The following is a 25,489-nucleotide window of genomic DNA, read 5'->3' on the forward strand; positions in this document are numbered from 1 at the left end:
TCATGAAAGATATGTGTAGATTTTTATATATATATGGCACGTCGTTGGTGGCAGACTCTCCTGACTGGCGGATGAGGGTGGGTACAAGCCTGGGAATTGCTCCTGGTCTCTCACAGCCTCTGCCGGGCTACGAGCCACCTTGGCTCAGCCTGTTGATTCAAGGCAAGGATTCATTGTCTGAGGTCAGAACTGGTAACAGGGAGGGAATGGGCTGTTCCGAGCCCCTTTTCATCATTCCCAGCTTTTATAAGCTCTTTCTGACACCGTGGCATTGATTGGAAATACCTGACCTTAAATCCAGCCGTTTCTAGCCCCATTGTATTTGGGAAAGTTTTCATCCCAGCCTGGGTGAGCCCAGAGGAGCCAGCAGCACCCTCAGCCTCTGCATCTCACTGCCTGCCTTTCACACGCAAATGCTGCCAAGTGCTCTGCAGCCCCCACCCCTCCACATGGCCATCTTGTGTCATTGACGTTGATTGTGAAATATTTCAAGTTGTTAATTAGGCAATAATGACCAATGGGAAGGGCATTTCCTGGCTGTTCAAACTGGAGACTCCTGACCTCGAGGTCAGTATCAGTCACCCAGGAATTATTAAAACATGGAGGAGGAGAAAAACAGGCCAAGAAGAGAAAAACCCTCACCTTTTAAGGTGGCGAGTGCTTCTCCCGTTGCACAACCCAGCAGGGAAAGGGCAGGGACCTGCACCCAGGCTCCGGCTGCAGCTCCCTGTGTTGTCCTGGTCTCTGCCCCTCTCTTCCAGTTACTTTCATTTCCCAATTAATCTCTGTGGTCGTGAAGAAATGGGATATTAAATATTGAAGGATTATCTTTCTTTCTTTCTTTTTTTTTTTATATACGACTAAAATGTGAAGATGCAATTAGCAATAAACCGAGCTCCTGCTGGGCCTGTAGGTACTAATCCCTCCCCACTTCTAAGGGGAAGATTTACACCTACTCTTCTGGTTTAAAATTGGGACCTTTCTCCCATTTAACCCTGGTGCTTGCCCTGCTCTCCCGTACAGGTGGCTGCATTTCAGTACAATGGCTTCTCCGGGTTAATTAAACTAATGTGAATTACTGTATTTCCTAAGGGGTGACCATACGAAATACTGTGTTTGTGTTTCTACAGCGAGCAGCACCGCAGCGCAAACCGCCTCTGGTTAGAGGGTTGCCAGCAACGCATTAACCTCTTCAGCCCGGCCCTGGGCCAGAACTCGCGGGCCAGGTCTGAAGGACAAGTAGCAACAAAAATTAACATCCCCATGCCCTACTTATCCGCACAGGATTTGGCAAATAAACACCACTCCAAATATACTTAAGAACGAAGGAAGAGCCAGAAGGGAGCAAACAACCAGTCAAACTGACGTGGGGTGGGAACCTCTCTCTTTCCCTTGCAGGGAGGATGCTCTTGCTGCCTGAGTGGTGGCCTGGTCACTTCTATTGATACCTGAGTCACCAGCTCACACAACGGCGACGGGCCAGAAGCCTGACACTGCAGCCGGGGGACTCTCCCTCCCTCCTCCAAATCCTGCACCTATTTCTTCAAACTTTTCTAGGCAAACCTCCTTACGATTGTAAGGTAAAGATTGCCTTGGTAAACACAGGCAATAAAAATAAAAGAAATAAGGAAAGCTTATGAGCACGTGTGTAATCGTTAAAGGCAGAGCTGCTGCAGCTGTTTGCTCATGCATGGGGTTGACCAGAAAAATCCGCTGATTTCTGAGGACCTCCATGGGTGACAGCTTTGAGACCCCTTCAGACTAATAGCAGTAAGTGGTCATGCACAGACTGTTAAGGAATAGATAGGAAGTTTTAAATTAATGTGTTTAACCCAAAGTAGCTTACATGGTCAAAATTAGCTTTTGGCTGAGCAAAAAAATAGTAAAATATTGATATAGAGGAAATTGTCAGGTTCAGAGCTTTGAACGTTCAGGCTTTTGGAGGAAAAAGTAAAATTACCTGAAAGCTCAGCCCAAAGTTTGCAGGCTTTTTTTGTTGACCTATCCATGGCAGACCTGCTAATAGGCAAGGGTTACTGCACCCTGCTAGAAGCAGGTAGAGCGGGGCACCACAGAAACTCCATCCTCAGCAGCCTTGGTGAGGAGATGACAACCCATGGATCCTGCAGCACTGCCAGCTTTGGCCCGCAGCCTTTGCTACAACATTCCTGAGCTTTACCCATGCTCCCAAACCAAGCTACAATCTTGGACAAAGAATGAGATATCAGCACAGAGAAAGTCTCACCTCCATTACAAAACCAGTGTTTTAGGGTGCCGCAGCTGCTCCCTACCAGGGGAGAGTTGGACAACTCTCACTAGAACATTTCCCATCAACCAGTAGCCAGATATAATATTGGAAAATGAGCCCATTCAAGCAAACAGATTTTTTTTTTTTTTAACATAGTATTTCCTATTCCTTTTTGCCTGAGGGATGCTCTGTAACAGCCCTGTTTAATACGCACCGTATCCAAATGATCTGTCAGATCATCTCACCTGGATGCAGGCGCGAGTCAGGGTGTTCCTCTCTTTTCCTGTCCAGCTTCGTTTCCCATTCCCAGAAAAAGCAGGTAAGTCCTGTTATCCTGTCTGATGAACCCTGATTATTTACTGTGATTTTTCAAGCCAATCATGATACGTTGGTCCCAGGATATGAGAAGAAGCCAGTCATCTAAGAATACGAGTGGCTTTTCTGGAACACTTCTTGGGGCTCAAAATTCACTTACTTTTTTTTCCCCAGGTGATATTATTCTCTTGGGTGGGGGTGTTAAACCAGCAGCACCAGCAGGAGAATGAAAGGACCTGTTATGCTCTGGTGCAAGGAGTCTTTCCCATTCTTCACGAGGAGCATAAAGCCCTTTAAACTTACTAGGAATCATACAAAGCAGGATTTATATGCAGCCTAGATTGATGAACTATATTATGCTACCTTTTAAAAAAAACACACAGAGATCCACACCCAGCACAAATCAGGGGAATAAAGGCTTTTAACAGACAGCTGCTGCTTATGAATTGTTTAAAAAAATATTCCATCCTGTCTCTACAAAAGGTTGGTGAGGAATTTACAAATGTCCTAATCCCCTTCTAATCCTTTAAAATGCCGAGCTGTGATCACACATGCTGTTTTGTGATTATGTGTCTTCAAGGGCTTGTTTAGATAATTATTAAGAGATACCAACTCACTTTTGTCGTAGAAAGTCAGAATTGTTTGCTATCTTTCGGTTGCACTCTACATTCTTCTGGAAAGAAACATCAGGTCTGCTTGGAAAGGCGACCACCGCTGCCACAGCTTCTGGGGACAACCAGGAGCTCTTCTCCGTGGAGGAGGCCGCGTACTTCAAGTTCGTTGAAGATGCAAATAGAGAAATGCTCCTCTCCTCGCTCTCCGCCTCATCTTCTCCTTTGCAAGTGGGCACAGCAATGGCTCCTCTAATTTTTGACAACATTTTAGGACCTGCATCGAAAAAGCTCTAGCATATTATTACAGTGTTTGGTGGTGCCTTTAGCAAGCACTTTATGGAGACTATGGCTGTTTTAAGTTTTGTGTGATATTTCTATGTGCACAGATAACCAGGGCAGAGCCGACTCTTAACTGCTCATATGCGTTTAATTAGAGCTGCATTTTTAATCCTTTTAATTTGTATCTCTTTCTTAATAACCTCAGCTTGGCAAAGGTTGAAAAGGAATAAGTTTCATTTGAATATTGGGTAAAACTTGGTAACAGCAGAGCAGATTGTTCAGCAAAAAGGTTACAGCATGTTCTTTAAAGACTATGGGTAACAGTTTGGCTCCATTAAATTCTGTAGCTAGCTAAGCCGAGGTTTTTACCCTTTGAAAATAATTTCAGAGAAGCTTAATAAAAACACACTGAAGCACATACATCATCCTTGCTTGGGATATATCAAGCTTGCTATGGGAAGTTTAACTATATCAATGGGCTGTTGTTTGCCTGCAATCTCAGGGCAAGTAGGATCACAGCAACATGGATCAGTTTTTGCAGCACAGTTCTGAAATCTTAATGCAATCATGTTATAAATTCATATTTAATTTTTGCCCAAAAGGAGAAAAAGTCATTGCAGACTATTGCAATACCTGCTGATGAAACATGCTCAGAGGTTAAAAAAAAACCTACAGGAATGCTCCAAGGCAAATTAGTGAAAATAGTTTCAATAATCTCCAAATCTTGAACCCGGAGCTAATAGAGAAGAATGAACCTATTTCTCAAGCACTTACTCCTTTGTTTCAGATAAATTTGAAACTTCATTTCAGAAAAAAGACCTGTCATTAAATACAGTGTAGCTTTAAAAGAAGAGCAGATAAAATCAGCCAGTTTTAGTTGTAAATACTACCATGAGCTTTACCCAACAGACTGATGGACCTCAGCTCCAGCCAATGTCATAGGAGAACAGAGCAGATTCCTCAGCCAGACGGCTTCTGGTTTAGAAGAAACAAGGCAAAAAGATCACCTAAAACCACAGTGACTTTCAAAGTGACATTTCAGATGTACTCTGTGGATAATCTGTTTCCTGACAGTTTTGCTGTGCCACCACAATCCAACATTTTGGTGTCAAAAATGGCCACACTGGAGAATTGTCTGTGCCCGTCAGACAGCAACCGTTCAAACTCCATCTAGAACACACAAATAGATATTTGCTGGGTTTGGTGTATCTAGCTACTAATGGAGGATGGTTCTGAGCGTGTTTAATGTTGGTGATCTCCAGACACTTCCCAGCGGATGCTAGGGATCACCATACAGTGAATAAAAGTTTATTTTTCTTTGTTATCGTGCACAGGTCACTTGGAAATAGCCCAGGAATCCCCGGCGGCTGCTGCAGCTGGCTGGAAGGCAGCAGTGTAGATTAAAAAAAGGCCAAGTGCAAAAGCAATGGCTTAATTTGTGCTCTGGCAAATCGCAGCATCCTTATCCTCAGGATAACTCTCACGCCGACAGCAGCAACACAAGCTTACAAATAACCTCATTTTTTCATTTCTGAAGATGTAAAGAGATATCCCAGTTCACAGGCAGTCCTCAGCTTCTGCTGTTACTGCCCAAGTCACTGCGCTGAAGCTGCTCACCATTCCTTCACTTTTGATATGATTCAATATGAATTCTTGTTCCAGATGCAGAAAGCTCACTATTACTTTCAGACAGCATTCCTCCCCCTGCAAGTGCCGATGCCTATACTTAAATTAAAGGCACGTCTCTGCATGAAAATTGTTGCAGCTGTTGCATATCTGCATTAAGTGATCTTCCACAGTCATTGTGCGAGCAGTGTGTCTGCACCACTTTGATTCTCTCTGACTATTCAAATTTTTCCTCGGATTGTTGTGGCCACATAGCACTGGGATGTTTTGAAATCAATAATCGGTGCTCTGGTCAAACTTCTTGCTCAACATTGCTCCATGTCTGTGCTGTCCGTGTTTGATGGGATATTTCATGCTGGGTATTATACGATACTTCCCAGAAGGCATCAGAGTTCTCAGACAAAATTATATAGTTTTCATAACTCCTTTTGTTCATCCCATCACTCAGTTGTTTTCATATGGACCATTTTCTGACACTGTTGCAGAACAAAGATAATCCTTGTGATCATGAAATGCCACCATCCTAGAAAAGCACACCAGGCTTCCCACAGCAACGGAGGGCTGCAATGTCTTTGTGCAGAAGGATATAGGGCCATTGATACTTGCAAATACCCTGCTTCCACTTTGGCTAGGAAAAGCTAACTCATGTGATACTGAGGAGTTCAGCTGTCGAAGAGAACCTTTTATCGAAAAGATAAATCTCAGAGAGGGATTTTCACAATCAGACATACTGCTACAACGTGGACAGGGGCTGGGCCAATGAACATCATTTCTTAGGAGGCAGTGGGTGGTATAGTGCCCTCTGATGTCCTTGTGTTGGGGGGGCAAAATAGTGTGACAGACACAGCACCTTCAAAATTACATATTTCCATGTGCAGGGGGCTCAGAGTTGTGTTCTGCCTTTCTAAGTACAGGTGGCAGTACTTTGTCTGATCCTTCTGGAGTGAAACAGCAAAAGATTCCATTATTCCGGCTGTGTGGCAGTGGAGAAGTCGTCCACCTCTGGCACAGCTGCGCTGACAAGTGTATTCCCAAGAGAAGTACCCAGCACAGCGGTAAACTGACGGCAACGTGGGCTGTCCCTCCATCACACCAGCAGTCGCTCCTAAGGACCTGCCTACATCCTTTCTGCTGTTCACCTTTTCCACTGTATTTCCAAGATCTGTACTGCAACTATCTTAGGGATGCAAATTCTTTGAATACCTACCTGCCCTGAATTCCTTTTCTAGCAATATTTAGAAAAACGTTCAAACCAAGATTATCAACTTCACCTGAGTCAGAGCACGATGGCAGCTGTTAGGGAAGAAACAAGGATGACATCTACTCACCCAGCCAACAGCTACACCACTATCTTGTCTTAGTTTTTAATTTTTATTTTTATTTTTTTTTTAAATAACTCAGCGCTGAGTGCTGGAATCTCTCACAGACACAGCCTGGCTTCTCCTGGTAACAGCAAATTCTGGAAACTTCCCAAAATTTGACCTGGAACTGCCTGGACTCTGCAGCACCTCTGCCAGAGCTGCAAGTGCTCCTCATCTCCAGGAGACACACGTGCTCCCGCTTTACAGCTAAACCAACCCAGCCAAAGCCCATTTCCAAAGCAGACTGATAACATGTACTCAAATACAAGAGGGGTCACATCAAGCGTTGCTTGCAGATGCAAATGTCTCTAGTTTGAGTGAACACAAAACAACCTACAGCGACAGGAATGGAAGCTAATCACCACTGGCTGTGAGAGGTATGGGCAGCCCCAGCACAAATGCTTTCAGTGCCAAGGTGACTTCCACCAGGGGAGCACGCTGCTGGAGCCCACTGCCCCTCCAGGATTGTGCTGCGCCACCGCTTAGCAGAAGGCAGTTTGCTCAGACCTCTAAGGCCAAGAGAAGGTAGAACAAAATTTACCAGACTGTACTATGACTGGTTGTATCACAAGTGGTCAACACGAAGGAGCATGATAAAATCATGCTCCCTAATGCCCTACTGCCTGAAATAGTCTGAAACCCTGCCCTGATGCCAACAGCTCTAGTCGGATGTCAACCTTGTGAGCCAGCCAGATCATTGTGCCATCTTCTCCAAAAATCCTTCTCTGCCTTTGATATGTTAATCCTGCATAAGGCAAATTCTCCCATTAGAATATAGTCCATTCTGGTCTCCATGCAATCTGCATTATCCAGTTCAAAGTTAAATTAAAAATCCCAACCTGTGTGAATGTTGCAATCACATTATGAAATCTGTAAATCTATTTTTAATGTCTTAATGCTGCTCTAGTTGAACAAGGCAAATAGACTGCTGCATTGCATTTGCTTTACACTTTTTCAGATTCTCATGCACTAGTTAAATATTCACTCTGCAGTGTTTGCATTTCCAGTACTGCAAGACCCTAAAATAGAAGACAAGTTTTTCTTTCCCTCTTTTGTTTTTAAAATTTCAACTACAGGCAGCTTGACTTGGAGATCTCTCCAACTCAAGTGTGGAGTACTAAATATCGCAAGGAGAGCTGCTGAAAACGTTACAATCTAATGCAGATGCCACAAAATAGGATTTAAATCCCAAATATGCACCTATTTGCAGCGTTTTTAGGGGGTGATGGAACCAAATATTTTATTTCATTTCAACTTTTAGATACACTCAATGTTAGTTCCCTGAGTTGCTTGTTTTTAAGAGAGAAAATATGTGAACATAGGTGGAACAACTCAGGCAATGGGCCCAGCTCAACTATCCCAAATCAATATTTTATAGAACATTACTTGGGGGAGTAGTTTGCGCTCTTCATTCTGATCTGGAATGGAAACAAGCTCTGAAGCACTGGAATTTTCTGTGGAACAAACCCTCTATTTTCTGACTCTTTGAAAAAATCAGAGTATTAAACAGTCAAATAAATCTTGCTGTTTGCACTTGAGAGTCATCCTATTAAAAGACCGGCACTGTTTCCTCCACTGCCTTCTCCCTCTAGAGACGTTTCCCCCCTTTTTGCAGTCCATCTGTTTCATACCATTAGTATTTACCCACTCATAATTTTGATGCATTCCCTGATACTAAAGAGTTTCCAAACTACGTACGTACGCGAATAGCTGGCAAAGAAGGAAAGGACACTGGAGACAGCAGATTTCTCCTGCGGTCACAGATTCTTCAGGGCAGTCACTGTGGCAAACCTCTAAACCCCTGTGCGACCCAGCTCATACACCGCCCCTCTCTCTGCCCTCCGGACCCCTGTACAACGCTGTAACATCCCCTGCTCAGCCTTACACGGAGTTACAGGGAATTAGCGCACATTTCTGTGAGTGAGCGAAGGGAAAGCTTTAGCCATGAGGTTGTTTATCTACAGCCGTTTATTAAGCTTGAAAAACGGAGATGACTTACAGCACAGGGAGGGAGTTTCAGAAACTTTGGGCAGCAGCGAAAGCGCACAAGAACGTCGAGAAGGGAAGAAGTTGGGCTTTGGCTTTGCGGAGATGTCAGAGGGCTGGGCTGGGCTGGCTCTGTCCCCAGGCTCCCCTCCTCCTGCAGCTCAGCGAGGGCCGGATCCGACCCCAGCCTGTCTCTGGGCTGTACTTTTGGTGCCACCGCATGGATAACACCGCCAAGTGCAGCCCGGCTTCGGCCGCTGCGGTGTTTGGGCGCAAAGCCAAAGAGGGGGAGAGAAGGGGGGGGGGCAGTCTTAAGGAATAGATTCCCTTTAATAACCCAACCTGCTGCGGTTTCAGCTCAGCAGTCGTTCCTCAGTTCGAGGGAGGTGCGTTTTCCAGCCCCAGCTCTCCCACCCGGGGATGCTCCAGATGCCCCCGTGCCCGCTCACGGCTTTGGGGAGTGCGTTCACCCGGAGCACGCCCTCACATACATTTACAGGTACTTGTTCTCAGGTAGCTGGGGTATGTGTGACTAAATCTTCACCCATTCACTCAAATTCCGGCTCTTTCCTGCGGTTTTGAAACACGGGAGCGCTGGGATGGTTCTCCCCGTCGACCCTGCCCTGCGCGGCTGGCGGCAGCGGCTGCAGCCAGTCCGACGGGTACGTTTGAGACTGTTTAATGATTCCTTAAAGAATGGAAACATGCAAACCAAATGAGCTATGAGTAGCTTAAATCTCAATGGGGAAGTAAATGGCTACAGCTTAAGAGATCCAACCAGCCCAGCATGCCCGCTGCTGACCACAATTCAAATGCAAGCAGATTCTGTTTCACTGAATTAAACAAGAGTGCTTGTTCAAATATTAGGAAAGCCAAGGAAAAAAACGTTCTTGGAGAAACAAATCCTGCTGCGCTGGATCAGCTCCATGGACTAACTAATCCCGGATTCTGTCCTGGGAGTCACCGGCACCAAACATCTCGGAGAAAGGTGCAAGATGCAGACACCTCATTTCAACTCCAGACCGTAGGGATGTTAAGGGAAACACTTCCAAAAAATACATAAGAACTAGGTAGCCTTAAGTGGACACCATGAAAGATTAAACTTCACAAGCTTGAACAGACAATGCAATTTCAATGACTGGGTTTTCATCTTAGTGTAATTTATTGGTCTCAATCACATCCCAGCAGGGAAGAGGAGAGCCAGCTTCAAGGGACAGTTACGGGCTTACTAAAAGAAAAATACACGTCACCACACCAGGAATACCGTGTTCTCACAAGTAAGGTTAACGCAAGGCCTGGCCGGTGGCTGCTGCTCACACAGGACTGGGGGGCTCCAGCGGCCGGGAGGGGAGCTGGGACACGGCACTGCCAGCACTGGCCGGGGAAGGGGAGTCGCTGGGGGTGAGAGGAGCACATGCAGGTACTGCGGTTGGCCTCAGCCAGTGCTAATAATCATTTCCATTCATAAGCATAAAAGAGTCGAGTATTCCCACCCCCCCATTGCCATTTAAAAAGTATCTGACCTAATTATTACTATCCCTGTTGTGTAAATTCAGCACTTTGTCAGTCTGAATAAATGTACATTAGCCTTAACATGAGTTAAACAAGTTTAAACAATGAAGGAAGCTTTGTAAAGCTCTCTTGCTTTTTAACTTATTTGACACCACACTAAAGAGCCCATTTAGACTAAAGAGTTCAGCACATTTTGGGACCCATTAAGTACCCAGGTTGAGACTAGATATTCCCTTTTTCTTTTTTTAATTTGTCCTACCTAGTTGCTAAAGTCAGCATAATTGAGCAATAAGCTGCTTTGCATTTCTTTAGCTTTGTAGGCAAGTTGAAGAAAGCTACGCCCATCCCGTCCGAGGCAGCCCTTTGGATGCTAATACAGCAAACCCCACTTATCACTGCAAAGTGGATATTAAGTGATTCCTCAGAATTCCTTTCAATTATAAAAGAGGAAACACATGACACAAAATTGTGACATTCCCGACTGTTAGGAAAACTTATACTGTCAAATTGTTTCTATTTTAGGCTAACAACATATTTTTTTTCCGGAGTCAAGTCAGTCTTAGACAGCCCACGGAAAAGCATTCCTTGTTTTCTGGTTACAAATTACACTGCACCCTGGTATGGACATCTTCCGTCCCCCAGACGTACTAATTAAGTCTTAAGACATCCTCATACAGTGAGGAAATAACTTACAAGGGAGAGAAGGGAGTGAAAGATTGGACACCCATCCAAGATCACAGAAGGAAGAGGGAAACACCTTCTTACCGGTAACAGGGAGAGGAAAGAGACTGAACATCTTGATGTTCTCCCCCACGGATACAACTCTGCTCTTTAAAAACTGCCACACACAGGGAGCGAGAGGGGTGATCTCTACAGTGACAACCTACGGGCCGATCCCGACTCAAACTGCCACCAAATTCAGGATGTGGCCTGGAAGATGGAGAAAGTTAAGCCGGGCGAGGAGCCTGTCTGGCTGCGTAACAAATGCAAATCAGCCCCAAAGAGCAAACAGGGCTGCAAAACCAGAGCATCCATCACCCTCATCGTTCCCTGTTCCCCGCTCTCCTGATCATCATCAAGCAAAGCACTGTCTCATTTCTGTAAGCAGCAGAAATGAAGGAGGCAAATGAGAAGGAACAAGGGAAAAACTGGGTGAAAAGAGAAGTGGTGTGGTCTGACAGATGAATGCTTCTACAAGGGAAAGAGGGTGTTTTTCACCAACTCAAGCGCTTAACTTTCGAGAAAACCTCTCAGAGATGTCACAAATACTACACAAAGGTCGGCTTCTGCTGGATGTGTTACAAAGAGCCGGTAGGGCAACATTTTAAAAAGAGAATTTCGTTTTACTCAATGTCATAGTGAAGTCGGTTCTTCCCCCCAAAAGATCTGTAGTCAATTTGCAAATTGAATTCTGTCACTGACCTGTTAGAGATATTTTAATCCACATGAAGTTAAACGCTTGACAAAACCACAGCTATGAAATTGTTAGCAGTACCTCCACACTAACTGGGCAGTTGGATGGATATTTAGATTAAAATCCTGGCTTACAGGCCGAATTCCCATCAATTGCAGATGGATTAGGATTCCATCCCTCTTGCTCATGTTGAAAGTTGGTAAAGTTTAAAACACAGAAAAAAAACCCAACTCAATTATAATTTCTAGCTGTCAGGAAGGAATTATATCAGTTCCATCTTACAGAAGGAAATCTGCGCTGTCTAGCAGTAATCAGTTCCATATTTGTGAAGCCTTCCAACAAACCACTTTTTGTCTATGATTTGTATTCATCTTCGGACACACTGATTTCAGACCCTCTGTGGATTGTAATGTATAAACAGCCCTTTTATTTTTAAATGCAACTAAGAAACTATTTGGCAGGGTCACCACAGTTCTGAATCTTGAGCAAAATATACCAACTGCAACTGGCGTCTCGGCTGCAAAGCAAGGAAGACGGGACACTTAAAGACAATTGTGTTCGTTCAGTTTCGCTAAGAATAGGACATGAATAAGAAATATTTTAATCTAACCAGCGTCGTGTTTTAAAGGGAACTTTAAGCTTTCTTTGGTCAATTTGGCAGGCATGTGATGATCTCATGGCATGGAAGTTGGAGACCGAAGCAGAGAAGTTCTGAGATTCCAATAAAATCTCCCAACCAACCTAGCAAACCGCATGCATTTTCCCACTGTACGTCTCTCAAACTTTATTCCCATTAGAGAGAAGATAGTTCTACAATTACTTATAAAAAACTAGTCAAGGGAAATAAAATTTAACATATCCTTACAGAATGTCCTTACTCTGTCCCTGGAAGCTTACTATTCACTAACGACAGGGTTTTATCAGCAGGATGTCGCTAAACTCCAGTCTTTCCAAAACAGATACTACATGCTCCTCCTCTTCAACTCTACCTTCCCCATGGCTGTTGGGGGTGCTGCTTCTTTTCTGAAGGATTTTAGTCTAATTTTCTAGAGATTCAGGGCTGCTACACCCTCACTTGTATCGGCAACATTATAAATCACTGTTAAATTACAATTAAGGTTCACGGAGATGTAAAAGCCTTGACGACACGCTAGAGGTCTTGAGGAAAAAGATGGCTGGGGAGAGAAGACCTGCAGTGACAATGTGAGAAGGATGGAGGTACTGGAAGTTCAGGTGTGAAGAGGAAAGTATCTTTTTACTGCAGTGTGCGGGAGCCAGGAAAGAGGCATCCACCCTAAACCCACCTTTTGTCAGCTCCAGGATGTCAGGCCTGCGAGGTTCGAGGCGTGCGAGGTTCACTGTCCTCCATGAAGACCAAAAGCCACCTCTGGTCCTCGTCGCAGATCAGCACATGGCACAGGCGAGCACAAGCTGGTTCATCAGCTGCAGCCGGGTATCAGAGCTGCTCCACAGCGTCTGAGGCTACAGGAGCTGTTATGGATCATCCGGGACAAGGGGAAAAGGTACTTTACAGGAAATAAGTTACAGTAGTTTATCCCGTGAAACAGCACGAAATATCACATCAGATTTGGTCTGAGTAGGGAATTAAGCTGCAGCACTGAACACCGATACCAGGCTGATCTCTGCTGAGTCTGAATGTGTGAACACCCTCAGGTTTTCAGTTGTAGAGGTACCAATATTGGAAGGACTTGAGAGCTCGGCGAGTGTGCAGAGAGACAGGCAGGTCACAGAAGGGTAAATGAGGATATATAGCTTTATAGTTACAGAACCACGGAATAGTTTGGGTGGGAAGAGACCTTTAAAGGCCATCTAGTCCATCCCCCTGCCATGAGCAGGGACATCTTCAACCAGATCAGGTTGCTCAGAGCCCCATCCAACCTGAGCTTGAAGGTTTTCAGGGATGGGGCATCCACCACCTCTTTGGGCAACCTGGGCCAGTGTTTCATCACCCTCGTAAAAAAATTTTTCCTTATATCTAGTCTAAATCTTCCCTCTTTAAACTAAAAGCGATTACCCCTTGTCCTATCGCAGCAGGCCCTACTGAAAAGTTTGTCCCCATCTTTCCTGTAGGCCCCCTTTAAGTACTGAAGGCTGCAATAAGGTCTCCCTGGAACCTTCTCTTCTCCAGGCTGAACAACCCCAGCTCTCTCAGCCTGTCCTCACAGCAGAGGGGTTCCAGCCTCTGCTCATCTTCATGGCCTCATCTGGACTCGCTCCAACAGGTCCGTGTCTCTCCTGTGCCAAGGACCCCAGAGCTGAAGGCAGCACTGCAGGGGGGTCTCCCCAGAACAGAGCAGAGGGGCAGCATCACCTCCCTCACTCTGCTGGCCACGCTGCTGGGGACGCAGCCCGGGGTGCGGGTGGCCTTCTAGGCTATGAGCACATGCTGTCGGCTCATGTCCAGCTTTTCATCCACCAACACCCCCAAGTCCTTCTCCCTTTTCACTAGTGTGTATCTGGGTCAGGTTTTACGACCAGCATTTGATTACTGCGCTATATGAAGGAAGTTGTTGAATTTCCCAGTGGGCAGGTTCCACATCACAAAAAAAATCCCCCTATTATGCAACTGACACAAATTGGATCCTTTTTTAAGCTCTTCAGAAGAGAGGCCAAGGCTTGAACATCATGGAAACAAAACTAACTGTTCTGTGAACTCCCCAGAACAGAGACACATGGATGAAATGCTGTGGGAGACTTATGTGGCATCTCAAAAAATATAGGTTTCAGATTCTAAGACTTCTGCAGTCTTCAACTTTCACCAACATTCAAATTCACCTACATTAAAAGAAAATTAAATTGCCCTCCCCCACAAAAAGCGAACCACAACAAAGCAAACATCCTCCAGCAAACTATTCGCTTGAATCTATTAAAACTTGCCAAGTCAACGTTCCAGTCTCAACTGCCTAACCCAGCCTGCCAACAACAGAAGTGTCAGTTTTTTGCTCCTCTATTTTACATTAACAAAAGTCAATTGTGGCGATGAATTGCATCACATGCCAACAATATATCACATTCCTTCACAGCTGTTTTTTGTAAAGGGAAGGAAAAGACCTCATCAGTCACTGACAACACTTTTATAAACCGTAAATATGTTAAGAACTCCATCCACAAAGTCAGGATGGTAAACTACCAAACACAATGCTAGCTAAGTGGCACAGCACAAACTATCAATTCCAGATAATAAACCCAAGTGTATATGGAGAATCCATACATTAACCAAATCATAGCTGTTATGAATTTATTTTAACAGATGAACAGGTCAGATGGAAAAAAAAGAAGTCACTATTATGCCTCAGTGAGCAGGGAAGCCTGTTACCAACTCCACAGGCTGGACTTCACCTAACGTATTATCAACAAAAGGGAAGCAAAACGGCTCTTACGTTTTCTCTTATTCTTTAGCAAAGTAATAGCTAAACCAAAAGCATTAAGTGAATTCCCCTTAGGATTTATAACTGATTTAAATAAAAGAAAAATGTACTCCTATAAAATACTAATAGGGCTTTAACATGTCTTGTCAAAACAGAATTAGACTGCAAATAAAGGGCCTACTATAGTATATCTTTTAATGCAGTAATTTAATTACCTGTAACTAACAAATAATAAAGGATAATAATGAAGAGGAAAAAAGAATACGGAATGGGGAGAACAAAGCTGATCACTAGACATGCATACAAAACGTGGCTGAGTGCTTCCTGGAAGTTCAAGTAAACCTCAAACTGTTTGATGTGATGTATATGTGCATTCACATCTTTGGAAAACAAAAATGCTTACCACCATATAAATTCCACAACAAGCCAATTTTTAATTATACCCATCAAAATAATAATAAAATCCTAGCAGTTTCATTCAAGGTACTAGAATCATGGAGACCACCTACGCAAATATAAACACACCATCTGAATCTCCAATTAACTATTGCCAATTATAAATGGGGACACTTTTAAAAATAAATTATGAGGATAATTAACCATTTTCACACAAAAAGGTAACAATGTAACATCATGCAGTAGTTTTAAAAGCCTCCTGCTTTCTGCATTTCTATTCTGTTTAGTTTGTGCCAAGATTATAAAAGGTCTTTTCACATAGATATTACTGCATTCAAATATTCAGCCACTAAATCACTGCTATGGAACATTAACATTTAAAAAAAGATTCCTGTGCTTGGAAAAAAGCTAAGAACAAAAGGTCCATAGGAAAGCCCATAAAAAGTCATTCTGTTCTAGCACTGACAGAATAAGCACTCGTGTATCTGTGCAACTGAACATGAAGTGTTGTGGTCATATGAAAACAGCAAGTTTTATTTAAATCAACGTCATAGGGATAAAAAGCATAAATATAAAAGCAAAACTGAGTGACATACTATGTTTAGCCTCTTTCTATAACAAGCAATTAATAGTCAGATAGCTGTTTGCTGTAAAGAATGTTATGTCAGAAGATAAAGCAACGTATACTGCAGATGCTGTGACAGCACCGTATCCGACTTGCCTGCAGGGTGAAAGAGGGAGGTTCTCACAAGCCAACTCCAGCACCGAAAAGGGTTCCCTCCATCAGCCACCAATGGGTTTGACCCAGATGACAGTGGTGTCCAGTCGTTTCTCCCTAAAAAGCCAGTTAAGATCTGCCTGCTCCTATCCGGTCACCACACGTGGTTTTCTCTGACCCTGAGCAAAGGCTCGTATTTTCATGTAAGCTGCTGAATTCAAAATGGCAAAGTGCTCCTCAGAGATGTACACAGAACTTCACTCTCTCATCAGAAAAGGAAAGTCATACTTTTATTCCGCTGGATTCTGATCCTCTGTCAAAACAAAGCAAGCTCAGACCTAATATTTCTAACTTTAAAACTCCCCTCCCCCCCAAGAAAACTCCCAAAACCTTTTTGGGAAAAAACCCCCCAGCCTTACTATTACAGGCTCATCTTTATAGGTAATGATTTACAAGTGAATATCCTGTTATTAAAAAACAGGCTACAACAATATGTACAATAAGAATGTTGTACAATCATTTTCAGGATTATGCTTTCATATATCTCATCAAAAGGTAAATTACTCAAAAACACCTACAGAACCTAGTTCTACTGAGGGTGGAGTTAGCTAGTACAAAAGAAAAGCATTATTGAGCCTTTTACTGTCAGGAAGTTTAAAAAAGTCTCAATTTCTGTACTAATACATTGAAAACTATAATTACAGTTGCGGCAAATATCAATAGAAGAGGACAGTTGGCAGATCCTTCTACCTTCGCTCTGGCTACCAAGGACACTGGCCAGTGTGACTAAGAATGACAGCATCCAACTGGGAGAAGAAAAGAAAAATTTTTGGGCAAATAATCCATCATTTTAGAATGCGGTCTGCTGATACAACACGGATTCTGGTGATCTATTTCTTATTTAACCCAAGTTGCATGTCACAAGTTTATAAACAACTTACAAACTGAATAATTCCTGATAACATCGGATTACAACAAAAGTTCTGTATCAGAGTTCTACAGAAAAAGCCTTAGGGAAGGAAAGCAGTAATGAATTTTACAATCAGGCTCATCATTGTTTCAGAAATAGTATGCTGTGTGAGTAATCCAATTGGAACACTCTTCCTTTGAACGTTTTGCTGAGCTGTGTGATGTAAAAATAGATTTGTATGCCTCAGATTTCTCCTCGCTGTCTGCAATGGATCTCTTCGTAGTAGTAGAAGCCACCTTATTGACTTTTCCTGGTACAGATGAATTTCCATTATCTGACAGAGAAAAAGGAACAGAATTAAGCATGCGTAACAGCTTCGAATTGATAAAAGTATTTAAATACTTTTTTCTGTCTTTATTTAAAAAACGATGTGTACAGAGATGAAATATATACATTTTTTCAGGGCTATCGCAAATATATCCCATAATTGTACTCAACAACAAACACGTTCCTAAGAGCAAACACATTCCTAGCATTTAGAAATTATGCTCAAAATGCATTTAGAAACCTTGGAGAAAGAGGAATTCTTTCCTACTTGTGTAAACTCCTTGCACTGTAATTCAGTATTGACAACATTTGGTCCTCTAAGTGAAAAATAGCTCTGAACTCGAGTCTTAAGAAAGAAACATGAAAGTATTCCCCCACCCTGAAGTACTGTTTAGAAATTAGCTATCAGATGACAAAAGCTAAACTTGTGACATACTGTCCCCAGGGAATCTATCTCCTCCCTTTATTCTTTGCAAAGTCATTTATGTCCAATAACAATGGTCTGCATCATTTTATATTTGGGATAGGAAAATGCCCGTCCCTCTGTTTCCGATACCATCTCTCTCAGTGTATTACATCTACTGCTACAACCCGCCCCTCTTTCGTAACAACTATTTGATCTTCTCCAAAGTTGAAGGACAGTATTTTAAAAAGCACGTGGCAAGTCTTTTCTGCAAAGAAATGAATGTATAGAAGTCTACCGAAACTCAACATATTTAGTTTAACTTAGGCACGATGGCATGTAAATAGTTAGTAGGGAGCCTGTCTGAAAACGCACTGAACTGATTTCTGCATGTAGTCAGAGAAATTATATGTGTGACCCTAAATCATCATAGATCAGACTCTTTTTATATTTGGAGAATGCTGCTTTTAGTGCCACCAATAGTCGTCTGGAAAGAATTACCAAACACTGGATTTGGAAGAATGAATATGTACGCCACAAGTCCAGAAACCTTAGGGTGCCATGTTCACAAATTAATTCTTATGCTACTGGCATTCCTCAGGCCATGGATTTTCCTTTATTTTCCCTCTCTCCTCCTAATCTCTTGCTGGTCAATATAACTGCTGCCAGAAACATAAACCAATGACCTGACATTTCAAAAGACACATTTTTTCTTTTACACTCTTGGGAAAGAAAAATACATCAAATATTATTAGAATTACTAAGTTTCTTGAACATCCAAGAATAATTATAATCATCTGGAATGAAATATTTTAAAAAGTCTATCCTTTATAAAAACAGACAGTAGGGGGCAGGTAAAGCATTTCTGATGGAAATTCTCCCTGTCTCTCACGGTGTTTATCCACAGCTCCTCATTTAACTACTCTCAGATTTTTCAAACAAATTATATTGACTTTTTCTGTGGCTGTAATGTAGACGATTGAATACTTTGCACAGGAACCTCAGACTGACTTTAAAAACGTACCCATTCTTATAATAGTTGTGTATGAAAACATCAGTATGAATTGGAGACATTAAATAACACAATATATATTACGTAAAGAGAGGGCACCATCCTTTGGACTAAAGGACTGCCAGGTTTACTCATAGCTGCACGACTGCTGTAGGTATATCGATATGTCCTGAAGTTACATCCCACTGCTCCCAGTGACACAAAGCAAATTAGCAGCTAAAATTGAGGACTAAAAGTCAAGCCAGCAGCAAACAAACTGCTGTAACAGATTTTTTGACCACTTGTATTTCAGGAAAACAACTACTAATTCTCCTCACACTATCTCCTAGCCTATAAAACAGACACACCAAACCCTCGACTATATCACTGTGAATAAGAATCTTTAATCTCATTCATTCAAGTTGGTTCCCACCAACTTAAAGCACAGCAATACTGGAATGCCATAAACAAACAGATCTGTGTTGTTCCACAGAGAAAAAAAAAAAGCAACGTGGTGAAAAGTGTTTACTAATTTTAATAGTTATCTGCATCACTACAGCACTTGCCAGTCACAGGCATGAGTAGGGACTCTGTTGTTTTTGGTATTTTGTGGAAGTGTAGCAAGAAGTCAGTTCCTGCTCTGGAGTATTTACTCTAAGTACAGGAGGATGGACAGCAAATGGGACAAAGGCAAACTGGGCAAAAAAAGGGAAAATGGGTAAACAAAAGCCCTTGCACACTTTCCGCAGAGTCAGTTTTGTAGATTTTGCAGATTGTAAAACAAAGCTCTCTATCAAGAAAAAATTCAATTGACTATAGTTTCTACTGAATAAGGGGCTTTGTGCCTGTTCATGAGGCAGTTTCCTACTCCAGCTCGGGAGCGCAGCCTTTTAGGACACTTTTGGAAGAGGGTGTTCTTTGCAACAGTGAGCCATGACACTATGGCTTCCTCGAAGACAGAAGATGACCTTTTATTACTGAGAAAGATTAAAAAAGGAAGCGAGAGGGTAGCTTTTGAAAACTGTGGTACTAAGTAGTCAGAGAAGGATCTCTCCTATAATATTTTTCAAAGCGGAGCTATTTATTCACATTTTTTACATTAAGATTAAAGAATAAACACCAACCTGAACTTTTGGTGAAGATAATCTGCCTCTTTTCCCCAGAACTGGAATTGATAGAATCCTTTCCATTCTTCACCTTTGACGGACCTGGAGAATCTATGAAAGAAAAAAATAATGCAAACATGGATCTGGTTGATGACTCAGAAGGCTACACATAATTAGTAGCTGTGACATTACCTTCAGTGGTATCTGGCTGAGAAGCTGATTCTGCTGACTTACATTTCTTTGATTTCTGAAACAACACAAGCAGGAGTCTGGTAAGGTACCGAAAGGATATACAATTCCCAACTTAATTGAGAGACACACAATTCCATTTAGTACATTTTTAGGTCTTACACAGTGGAACTCTTCCTTTCACAATATTGCTCCACGCTTTTGGTATTATTTTTATACGGAAAAAATAATAACCTTGGCAACCTTGAAGGCACCTTAAAGAAAACTGGGCAGGCTGAAACTAATCTGTCTGGATACGGTATTTTGGTTTGTAGACTTTGCGGGGGGTGTGTGTGTGTTATCATCATTAAGGTAATCTAATACTCTGAACCCACATGGCAGGACAGTAAATTACACAACATTAAACAGGACACAGTTAACTGTAATCAATAAAGATATTTTTCAATAAAAATTTCAGAATAATCCTGCATCTCATACCCACTTTATTTTATTTAGTTAATTAAAAATCCCTCCTGGGTAACTTTCAGTAACAGGGTCCTTTGTTGCAGGATTGTTTGGGAAGAAAAGACGCAAATAGTTAATCTACATTTTTTAAAAGCATCTGTGGACCAGATTTTTCAAGTTAATTTATTTTTGTCCAGATTAAAAAACACAAGAAAACAAACAACAGCAACAAGAATCCCATTACTGGCTTTGATTACATAAATGCCAAGCTGAAAAAGAAAGATGTATTAAATCAGCAATTGGCGTTATTATCACAGAAGATGACTCTGTATACATTCAGAATGGTGTATGTATTTCAAGGAAGCTACACAAACTCCAAGAAAATAAATATATTTAAATGTGTATAAAACATAGGAGAGCCTACGCTGTCAAGCATATGACAATGCTCGAGGGAAAAAAAGCCATAGCACACGCTGTTGCAAAGCTCAGCCAGAAGGTGGTGGCAGAGGGTTACCAGCCTAAAAGCAGACTTGGCTCTCCTGGTGTCCTTCAGTGTATGCGAAAAACCTCTTTTCAGGGTGCTTCCACCTTTGTTACTCTGGGTGGATTTACAAAGAAAAGTTACCTCCCAGTACCTGGCATCTGAATTATGAGAAGTTTGTAAATATATGTATGCATATATATGATACGTAATGAATATATATCATACATATTTAATCAGGGGCACATAGTTGAGCTTGAATAATTTTTTATACTAGTGCCAGCTGTGTCTTCCTTATGCTTTGTGTTTCCTGCCCCAAATACAGTAGGTCCAGTTAGACTGCTCCCCCAGCTGGAAGAAGGAACTGAGGCAGAGGTCTCAACAGCAGTGCCAACAGACCCCAAAGGAAGAAATGTCTTCTGATACCATGGACTGGAGCTCACCGATCTCAGATGAGAGCCAACGGTGCCAGTGATGGCAGAGAAGACTAATTCTAGCTGCAAAAACATCAGCTGGTGCAGCAAGGCAAGGCAGCATTGCAAAAAACCATCAGAACTTGAGGATGAAATACAAGAGCCCTACTGAGAGATCTGCAAATACTGTACCTGCCTGTAACCACCTCCACCAAAGCCTCCACGAAACAAACAAAAAATATTTGCATATTCACCTAAGGCGTACAGAGCCCGAAGTCCAAGGCATGATTTCCTTCTGTCTGCCACCACGAGTGACTGTGCTGACACCGTAACAGACAGAAGTGCTCAGCACACTGAGGTACTTCTGTACTGCACAGAAGTTGGGGACAGCACCAGCTTTCGGCTATTCCAAATTATTTGAACTAAAGCTATATATACTTTCTTAGGGCCACCTCCTTACTGAAAAGCGAGTGCAAACGACCACTGTTTTTGGGACTGATTACTCATCTACAGAAATCTCAAATATTCTATCATCAAATTATCTTTGAAATTCTTTCAAACACTTAATTACAAAGTACCAAAAAAAAGGAAAGAAAAAGAACCTCAAACATCTGAAGAGACAGCATAAGATTTCCAGTATTGCTCTTACACCAGAAGCTATAGGATACTAAGTGCAGAGGCCATGAACAGGCAGGAAACAGAACAGTAGGATTTCTTTTATTGCCCAGGCCCGATGGTGCTGTATTGGTGCAGATGGATAAAGACACTATGATGAGAAAGAATCATACCCTCACTGGGCATTAAACAAGTATTTGTTTCAAAAGAATCTAGGAAAACATTTGTATGCCATCTAATCCTACAGCCAGACAGAAATCAAGCGCAGTAACAGGGGTGAGATGATCAACCTCCATCTAAACTCTCAGTTGCTCAAAGTGTCAGGCAGTGAGGATTCACGCTCTTGAAATTCAACTAAATCTGTCCGCGCTCTGGACCGAGTCAACATGAAAGTTTTTGCTTGCTTTCTCATCCCCCAGAATAGAAATGCCACTTCAGAAAAAAAATACTAATGCTGAAAAAAGTCCCATGTGCAGAACTGTCATTTGATGGCACAGCACCACAGAACTACTACTACTGCACAGAGTAGTGGGACACAGTAGAGTATATAGTAGAGCTGCAATGACTTTATTTCCATGGCATTTTGCCTAGTCAGATTAAAATAAATAAATAAATAAACACAAAGACCTCACCAGTATGGCGGGAATTAGCATTGGCAGTAATCACTCAGGACTGTAAGGACCACAAAACATGACAAAATTTCCAAAGAGTGGTTTTACAGAATCAGACCAGGAATCTCCGTATCCCAATATCGTGTTTCTGACAGTGGCCAGTAGAGGATACTTAGATAACAAAAAACTAATAACCTGCCATCAGGAATTACCATATGAAATACAGGGAAGATTTTGCTCATTAGTAGAATTAACTAATAAAAGCTCTTTGTTTCAAGAAAAACCTAAAGTATAGCCAGTCCACTGTCCGTTTTACACACAGCATTGAATTCTGTGATTTTCAGAGTGCTATGCACTGCCTGCTACTGAAAAGAAAGTTGTCAGTACATATTAACTTCAGTATGCTATTACAAAACATGCACACAATCTTATTACTTTTAAAAGTAGCACTAACGTACAACACAGCTTACTGAGTAAATTCTTCAGTCTGCATAAAGATTAGCAGGCAAAACTATGTGACCAAAGAGCAGATGGCATTACAGACAATAATTCTTTCAATTTTGTTTTAAACAATGTATAAAAAAATTACCTTTTCTAATTTAGTTTTAAGTCTTCTATCTTCCATTCTTTTCTTCAAAACTTCCACATCTTCTTTATTACCATTAAGGATAATCACATCTTCCTCTTGAAAGGGAACACCACACTTCAAGAAAATAAAAAGACAGACTTAACTAGTATTTTTTTCTTCAAGATCTTTATGCTGTTGAACCTGTTAGAATTAATATTGCGTTTAAGCTCTCCAAGGAGCTCTCCAATCCCTCCCCTCGCCGCTGTGTCTGTTCCAATAGCTCTTTCTCTTTAATTCAGTCTAATACATCTTCTCACCTAAAATGTCAAAGGGAAAACCTCGGCCGTTATTACCACTGAGCAAAACAATACTGACTGACAGCATCCCTCTTTACAAAAAGGAGAATAAATACTCATCTTACTAGTGAATTGTGAACTTTTGATAACTGCATTTAAAGGCAGCTTCCATATCAATCTGCCCGGCAAATGATAAAAGAATTTCAGAAATACAAAAATATTTTGTTCTTCAAAGCCCTATTCCATGTAATAGGGCAATGGAAATTGCGTATTTATTTAACTATCAGTCCCTTATAAACAACATTCAACTATTTTTTTCTTTAAAGAAAAGGTCCCATTGTGTATTTTCTGTTCATGGGTTCCTTGTTTTACTAGCATAAGATGTACAGGGATGAGATTAAACGAAGTAGTCCTAACTAGAATCTACTCAATTTTCTGAACCCCACAGCTAAAAAACTAAACACTGAGGTACTTCTTGGGGTTTTGTTTGTTTGGTTTTTTTGTTTGTCTTGTTTGTTTAGTGATAAATGCATTTGATTAAAATCTAAGCATTATGCCACTCTGCTCAAGAATTTGCCTTTCAACTTAGCAATACAAGAAACAACAACTGAAAGGAGCAGTTCCTTTACACTGTCTGGGACCACCACCAAAGGTCACTCCCCTACGTGTAGAACAGACAGCACCAGGGAATTTTTTTCCCAACAGTCAGATAGGAAAACTTGCGTTCTTTGGGTTTTTTGCTTTCTTTTTATTTTTGAATTATTATTAAAATTACTGTGGGGAATAAAAGGGGTCACAAAAGCAGCATTATTCATTAACCCAGCCTTGCCTTCTCGTTGTCCTTCATCCGATTTACTAAACACTACAAAGTTTCAAAGTACATTTATAAATTAATCTGGATAATGCATGTGAGGTGCTTTATGTAATTCCACATTTGTGTTCTGGTTGAAGACATACATGTTTCACTGCACACATTTTCAATCCTGTGGTGAAGCCAGCACATTGACCATGATGTTTTCTTTCATAAAATCCCAATTTCTATTTTTTTTTGTTATTTTGTTAAATCCAGAAGCTTTCTGTTAATCTGCAAGATTAGTTTATAATCTTGCCTTTGTCATTACTCTTCTGTTTTCTAAACAAAGGTTTATAAAGGTTACTCATGGATTTGCAGTAGGAATTAAACAAATGAAAGGACATATGGACAGTACTTTGACTACAGTCTGCTCAAGCGACAAACACAATTTAAAAAAATTAATCTGATCACAAGTGGTCAGAAATGTTACGAAGAAGCAACAAGGGTTATAGAGATGCATATTAAGTCAGGCAGAATAACAAGTCACACACAAGAAATGGGTGAGTAGCCCAAATTTTTCCATTGCTACTCAATGAGCTAGTGTTAGAAATACCAGCTCGGGATGATCTCAGCCACTTGTGAGTGAGAAGTCTAGAAAATCAAGACGGACAATCAGTTTTTCTACTGAGGCAGGAGCAACTGGCAACTGTCATGATTCTAAAGCAGCCCTACACATTCATGGGGCTTAAAAAAAAAAGTGGGGTGTTTTCCCGAATACAGCATGAAAGACCATCATCCTCCTACAGGCTAGTGATTTAAAAAGTGATTTCTGCAATAATTTTTTAAAAACATATTCTGTTAAGCATATAAAAATAAGTGGAAATTTCCTCCAAGTACAAGTTTATGTCAAAGGACTCTAATTTCAGGAAATGTTGCCTTTTGAAAAAGCAAGCAAATCCAGGTTCCCATCTGGAAAACACAGGTGGAACTGTTCTAAAATGAAAAGTGTTTACAAGAAACAGGGAAATAAAGACAGTGTCCACTTTCTGTTCATGGAAACAGATAGTTTTTTGCAATGACAACAGCTAGATTATATTACAGAGACCAAACCCTTCTAAACATACTTTAAGTACAGCAAGTTATAGGCATAGAACCAACTCCACCTTCCCAGGTTTCACTAACTCCAGTAGGTACGATCTGTTGTTGCATCATATATATGCATCAACCATTTTTTAATTGTCGGTACTGTTGGATGCAAAGCTTTAATTTTGACTTTTTAAAAAACTCACTATTTTTATTTCAATGTTTTGAAATGGTGGGATAAAAGCCGAAAGAAATTTTCAGTTTTGCAAATTCAGAAAGATTGTTCCTTCAGATATAGGTCTTCTGGGGCAGATATTTGTTTTATGATATCCCAGGGTCTCCCTTGCTGTACCTTGTTTACATTGGGACTTTAAATACATATGAGGGTACTTGCTGTAGTT

At 41.6% G+C, this 25,489-nt stretch overlaps 1 protein-coding gene across 2 annotated transcripts in view; it reads right to left on the reverse strand.

The window, feature by feature from the left end:
* Positions 1–14,918: 14,918 nt before the first annotated feature.
* Positions 14,919–25,489, reverse strand: part of RTF2 (replication termination factor 2) — a 28,405-nt gene continuing 17,834 nt past the window's right edge. The window contains exons 6-9 of one of the 2 annotated variants that reach the window (XM_074156992.1): positions 22,938–23,051; positions 19,788–19,842; positions 19,614–19,706; positions 14,919–17,102 (exon numbers count right to left, since the gene is read on the reverse strand). In XM_074156992.1, coding sequence (XP_074013093.1) covers positions 16,918–17,102; positions 19,614–19,706; positions 19,788–19,842; positions 22,938–23,051 — 447 coding nt within the window. In that variant the 3' untranslated portion in view covers positions 14,919–16,917. Of the gene's footprint in view, positions 17,103–19,607; positions 19,707–19,787; positions 19,843–22,937; positions 23,052–25,489 lie in introns of both variants that reach the window. The other variant, XM_074156991.1, reaches the window with a different exon arrangement.

Source organism: Numenius arquata, chromosome 12, assembly GCF_964106895.1.
Source record: "Numenius arquata chromosome 12, bNumArq3.hap1.1, whole genome shotgun sequence".
In the NCBI taxonomy this organism is placed as follows: domain Eukaryota; kingdom Metazoa; phylum Chordata; class Aves; order Charadriiformes; family Scolopacidae; genus Numenius; species Numenius arquata.